The sequence below is a fragment of the Pinus tabuliformis genome, chromosome 1_2 (assembly GCF_031772625.1).
Source record: "Pinus tabuliformis cultivar Carrire ecotype Pingquan chromosome 1_2, CPIR1, whole genome shotgun sequence".
In the NCBI taxonomy this organism is placed as follows: Eukaryota; Viridiplantae; Streptophyta; class Pinopsida; order Pinales; family Pinaceae; genus Pinus; species Pinus tabuliformis.
The window spans coordinates 1,162,140,978-1,162,147,641 of record NC_142298.1 but is presented as its reverse complement, the minus strand read 5'-3'; the positions used below and the strand labels follow the sequence as shown (position 1 = coordinate 1,162,147,641).

Sequence of the window (6,664 nt, the reverse complement as noted above, 5' to 3'; positions counted from 1 at the left end):
ATTCAAAAATATAATTTAACCAATAAAAAATTAAAAAATAAATCACTAAAATTAAAATATAAATAATTACACTGAACATAATAATCAAATTAATTACAATCATCATAAACAAATATACCATAACATTGCTATAATTATGACAAACAATACACCTATTTATTTCATATACTACTGCTGTACAATTTAAGGCAGTTTACACATATCCAAAAAGTGTTTTTAAAGAATAGATACTGCTCACCCAAGATTTACATTCACATAAATAACACTGAAGCAAATAATGCAGACATGAGTAGCAAAATGATTTGCTAATGTACTTGTAATTTTCAAAGCTTCATACCGAAGCAAATAATGCAGACATGAGTGGCAAAATGATTTGCTAATGTACTTGTAATTTTCAAAAGCTTCATAATTCATGGTACGTACTTATTTGTCTTTTACCCTCTGAAGCACCTATCATATCTAAGTACAAATTAGTATGCTATTCAACAATTACCTTACTAAGTTCGCTTCAACTATGTATGTAGACACTGTCATTTTGCATGGCAACAAGCTGTTCCACTTGGATATGTATAATTGACTCTCCAATCTCTCACGGTGTTCTTTCAAGTAATCGAGGTAATTTTGAGCCTCGGGATACCGTACGCTGTCTGTAACAATGCATGTTCCTTTGCCGAGCATTCCTTTCTTTTCAAGGAACAGAAAATCTGGCAGATAGCAATCCTTGAAGTGATCCATGAAAATGAAATCAAAGTGCGAGGCTGTTATTTCAGTCAGGATGTCCTCTAATTTATCGTCCAGATCATTCAGTGTTCCTTTTAGCACTGTCACCTTTGAAGACAGTCCTGGTAAGGACAGATCAATTAAAAAAATATATTAGAATCGCATTCATCATAACCTATCATTTGTGACCTTTAGATTAAGTCTATATTCTAAGCAGGAATAGAAGCAATGTGACCTTTAGACTAAGCCTATATTCTAACCGGGATTGAAATTACAAGCAAGTTAGGTGAAAAGGTCAATATAAAATTATTACAATTCAATGCATTCGAGGATACCCATATCATATCCCCTGCATTGGGTTGGAAATTCCTCTCAACACGATAAGAAGTTAAAAAAGAATAAGGTATACACACAAAATTTGGGATCAAGATGTATGAGAGTTGCTTATGAGAAAAAAAAAAAAAAAAAAAACTTTTTCTAACTCACTCTTACACTATCTAGTCATTGTGAGCTCGATGACATCATCCACAAATTTGACAACAGCATTCATATCAAAATATTGAAGTTAGATCTAATCTACTTTAAAGATACTCATATCCCCTGCATTGGGTTGTAAATTCCTCTCAACACTATAAGAAGTTAAAAAAGAATAAGCTATACACACAAAATTTGGATTAAGATATATGAGAGTTGCTTATGAAAAAAAATAAAAATTTCTAACTCACTCTCACACTATCTAGTCATTGTCAGCTCGAAGACATCATCCACAAATTTGACAACAGCATTGATATCAAAATATTGAAGTTAGATCTAATCTTTTTCATGCATAGGGATAAAGAAGAGGATATTTATCACATGATGAAGGAGGTGGACTCCAACAAAGTTGCGTTCACCATCTTTCTCAGATTCATGGAGGCCAATACCAAAGATATCAACATTGTCATGTGTGGTAAGAATTTGGGAGTGCATTTAAGATGTATGATCTTGATAACAATGTTACTATTTCTATGGAAGAGCTTTATTGTTTCTGGACGAACTTGGGAGAAGTGAGAACCTTCCAAGAGTGTTATTAGATGACTTATTGAATAGAAATAGAAATTGAATGCTAAATGAGTTTAACTCAAGCATTTGCCAAGAATTTTTGTCCTTTCCACGCAGCTTAAATTCTTACAAGCCACATGTTTAGTTCATATCAAGTATATTTTTGTGTTAGTGTCAAGCCTTGATGTCAATGCATGAGTAATTGACATCTAGACTAAAATCAATGCTTCTAGACATTCATATCTCAATTAAAATCAATGTGTTACCAATTGATTGTAAATTGAAATATAAATTGAAATTGACATGAAAATATAAAAACAAATTCAAATTCAAATTGACATTGAGTAGAAACAAAAGTTGGCATGTACATTGAAAGAAATCGAGCAGAAAATGAATATAATTTGAAGTATAAATATAAATTAACATGTACACTAAAATCAATGCAATACAAATTGACATCTACATTGAAATCAATGCATCTAGAAATTGACATGTGTACTAATTAGGTGAATTAAAAATTGGAAATATAAATAGAAATCAACAAGTATTCTAAAACCAATACTTTCATTTTCATGAAGATTTTTCATCATTAAGATTGGTACTTTACTTTGTTCAACTTATTTCTCATGTAACTATTCAAGTATGCTCCTAAATAATACTCAATTCTCAAGAAATTGAGGAAAGTGAGTAAATTTAAAATAATTAGATTCTTCTCATATATATATATATATATATGATTATATATATCTATATATATATATATATATATATATATATATATATATATATATATATAATATATATATATATAATTTTAATCATTTACAAATTCTGTTACTATAATAAAAACTAAAGAAGATAGATTGACATTGATCCTTCTTGATAATACTCTCTATACATTCAACCAATTGAGAATATATATATATATATATATATATATATATATATAGATAGATAGCTTATTATTACAAATTTTGTTAATATAATAAAAATTGAATAAGATAGATAAGCATATTATCCTTCTTGATAATACCCTCTATACTTTCAATCAACCAAGTAATGTTAGTAAATTTCAAATGATTAGATTAATCTTAGACATATACATATACATAATAATGTTAATCGCAAAAGAAATTTGTGTGATGGCCCATGAAACCAATCTAGATCCATGTAATCCCCAAACATATCAAGTATTGAAAGTGATCAAATCTCTTAGTTGGTGTGAATCTTTCCTCAAATTTTATTTTCTAAAAAAAAATTGCACCTCGGGATATTTGATCCATCTAAGAATTAAGATGAATCAAATCTCAAATAAATCTAGACTAATATAAATAAACAGTCAAATCCAACAAACTATTAAAACCATAATAAATTAAAAATTAATATAATCCATATTAGTGAAGTAAACTTTTTTTTATTAAAAAAAACAAATTAAATACATTCCACAATTTAGGAGAAAGAGATTGTCACATTTCCCACCCAATATATGGGAATTGGGTATAATAATTCCTTCATACTGATGTATATTCAGTAATTTATATTCTGAAAACATTTTCATATTTAACCAATTTTAAAATTAAAATAAATTTGTAATGTTAGAGGGATAAGTTGTGAGATAAATGAATAAGAAATATAATTATGTGAAATGAAGGATGCAGGATGCAATCTTATCGAGATGTATAAATATAATATCATTTTCAAATTAACATTTGTTAAAACATTAAATCGATGCACAATGGTAAAGGATTTTTAATTTTAAACAATTGCTATATCATATTATATATAGCATGTGATATGCTTTGAAAATTAACCATGCTACCATGCTAAAGTTGATAACTAAGAGAGATGTGAGATGCGTTTAACAAAAATTAAAAAGGGAAAATACCAACGAAATAACAACAAAGACATGTATTAAAATTGTTCGAGATTTCACCTGCATGCTCTATCATTTCTGTGGCAATTCCATAGTTATGTGAGTTCATCTCTATGGAGACCAGCTTGCTGTCAGGATCAGTCATCTTGGAAGCAATCTTAATGGCGGAATACCCACAGTAAGTTCCGATCTCTAAGGCCACTCCGGGAGCATATGTCTGCGTTGCATCATCCAGAATACGGCCCTTCTCCTTCCCTAATATTGGTATCCAAGAATGGTCTGTAAAACTGTCAATTGCGGTCAGCACGGCCTCTGGATTTCCCTTCTGTGCATTTTGGCGGACATAGTTCATGAGGGCTCGCTCCCTGCAATCGGGAGAATGGCCTTTCAGCCTTGCTTGTTTGTCAAAGTAAAACGTGCAGTATGACGCTACCTTCGACACAAGTTCTGGTGCCATGGCGCTAATTTGTTCACCACCTCCACAAATATCACAAGCTCTGTAATCTTCAACTGAGGGAGATGTTATCAGATGAGGAATGTATATATAGCAATGGAAAAGGGTTGTTATTCTAAGCTTTGCAAACATGTTATTCGTTGCCATTTTGGGATTTCTCGAATGCTTAGATTGCAAGCCAGTTTATTCCATTGTTGACTGTCAATGAGTATGCTTCATGCCTTGCTTCTTTGGGCAGCAAGTTACTTGGCCTTTTAAACGCGTTACGTAAGCACACATATCTCACCAAATTACTTGGCTTTTTAAACGCATTAGGTAAGCAAATACACCTCATCAGATTACGCAAAAGGAATGGTTCAAGCTTTTAGTCATCTCATGAGATTTCTTGACTCCCAAAGCCTTTTGAAATAACTTAGAATGTAGAAAATTGTTCACCGACTACATGGAAAATAGGGTCATGTCGAATCAGTGCTCCTTGTTCTACTTTGGTGTAATTTCTACGGAGGTGAAGCTTTTGCTTCTGATACATTTATCGAATCAGTGCTCCTTTTCTACTTTGGTGTATTTTCTACGGAGGTGAAGCTTTTGCTTCTCGTACATTTATCGAATCAATGCTTCTTGTTCTACTTTGGTGTAATTTCTATGGAGGTGAAGCTTTTGCTTCTGGTAGATTTATCGAATCAGTGCTCCTTTTCTACTTTGGTGTAAATTCTAAGCAGGTGAAGCTTTTGCTTATGATACATTTATCGAATCAGTGCTTTTTTGCTACTTTCGTGTAATTTATAAAAACATGTGATATTAATAAATTATAGTATTATAACAAAAAAACACTATTTCAAATAAAAATGTGATTTTATAACTCAAACTTAACTTTTTAAAAATCTCTCAAATTTTAATTTAAATTAATTAAAATAATTATAAAAAATTCATTTGGTCATTAAATTAACATATATATAGAATATATATATAACACATATGTAAGTCGATCGATACAAACTATATCTGGGTAAAGATTAAATAAAAACATTATTAAATTACGTTTAGATTTTGTAAGGGATAGTAGTTTTAAAATTTTTACTTAATATGCATTAAACTTACGATCTTCCAGCTATATATATTATATGATGTCATTGTAAAGTCAAATCAAAACTAGTAATGGTCCTCTGGTCGCTTTTTTTAAACATTGTTTTAGTGTATATACTAAACCTATACACCCATTCCAATATGTCAACAACAACGTGTAAAATTGTAAGGTTGAATTATAATATGATCAAACCCTGTTTCAATTTTCTAAAATGAATTATTGAAATAAGAAAACATTGCTATTTTTATATAAACTTATGACTATACTAGTAGTATAAATACACTAAGTTTTTGTTAAGAGAATAATAAAAATATAGCATAAATTTTATAAAATATGGACTATAATTGTTGTATTTTAAGATTCGGATTTTGATGGTGTTGAATCTATTTATGTCGTTAAAAAACAATTTAAACATTTCCATAATTAGATTTTTCAAAAAATTATTTCCATATTCTTATAAGAAGTTTGTTATCAAAACAAAATTGTACCGCCTTTACAGAACACATATAACTATATCAATCCATTGAGTTCAAGGTATATTACAATATGGTTAGTTTTTTTTTTTTTAATAATGGATTGAATTATTAGTAATATTGACATTTTCGAGCATCAATATTATTTTGTACTTTTATAAGTATCCATTATGCCTTATTTTTTAAGTGCTAGATCTCACCAACATCTTTATAGACCCACTATACTTCATTTCTGAATTGCTAGATCTCACCAACATTTTTATAAGGTTTTTCTAATTTAGGGATTTTTAAAAATATTGTTGTGAATTTGTTTTTAATTTCAATTTATTCCACCATGCACGTGCAATAAATACAAGGCTAGGTAAATTCTTCACTACAATGTTATAATTTACCTTTTCAAGATTTTGGTTTTCTCTTTCAATACATATATTTCGTTTCAATACATATATTTCGTTCCTTTTCATTCTCTGAAGAAATACCATCATACCATCATTGTAGCCGCAACTTTCCTGCATGGTGATGTAAAGTATTTACAAGCTACATTATTCTCAATGCTAGCTACCTTTCTACATCGAGATGTAAAGTATTTACAAACTACATTACTCTCAATGCTCGCTACCATATGAAGTACACTGATTATTTGACAAATATTTATTGCACCAATTTGTTGGTTGAGGATATAATGGAACAACCTTCATGGGGAAATCATGTCATGTATGCACATTGTTTAACACAAGTTACAATTGTGGTTGGAAAAACTCAACCAAATCATTTTTAAACATTAACACACTAAATAAAAATGTTGTTTGTTGTAGTGCATTTTAACATGCTAATGTTGTTTTAATGGATGCATCAAGCCTACCAATTGATAAAAATGGAATTTATATTAATTAAATGGCTCTCTAGGTGAGGTATCTGGAGAGTGTACGAACACTCATACAATACTTTGTCAATCAAAAGAGTAGCCTAGTACATGTAGGCTTTCACACAATCAAGTGTTTGAACCACTCCCTAACAAA

General features: G+C 29.9%; 1 protein-coding gene across 1 annotated transcript; it reads right to left on the bottom strand.

Annotated features, from left to right (window-relative positions):
* Nucleotides 1-286: 286 nt before the first annotated feature.
* Nucleotides 287-4,134, bottom strand: LOC149210349 (uncharacterized). The gene is made up of 2 exons (XM_089394410.1): nt 3,695-4,134; nt 287-842 (listed from the first exon to the last, which is right to left on the bottom strand). The coding sequence occupies exons 1-2, from the start codon at nt 4,089-4,091 to the stop codon at nt 490-492; spliced, it is 750 nt and encodes a 249-aa protein (XP_089250536.1). The 5' UTR covers nt 4,092-4,134; the 3' UTR covers nt 287-489.
* Between the last annotated feature and the right edge of the window lie 2,530 nt (nt 4,135-6,664).

What these genes read in the sequence shown, in the direction of transcription:
- LOC149210349 (XM_089394410.1), bottom strand. Translation starts at nt 4,091, where the DNA reads ATGGCACCAGAACTTGTGTCGAAGGTAGCGTCATACTGCACGTTTTAC. An exon ending in AGAAATGATAGAGCATGCAG is followed by an intron (nt 843 to 3,694) that starts GTGAAATCTCGA and finishes TGTCCTTACCAG; the next exon opens with GACTGTCTTCAAAGGTGACA.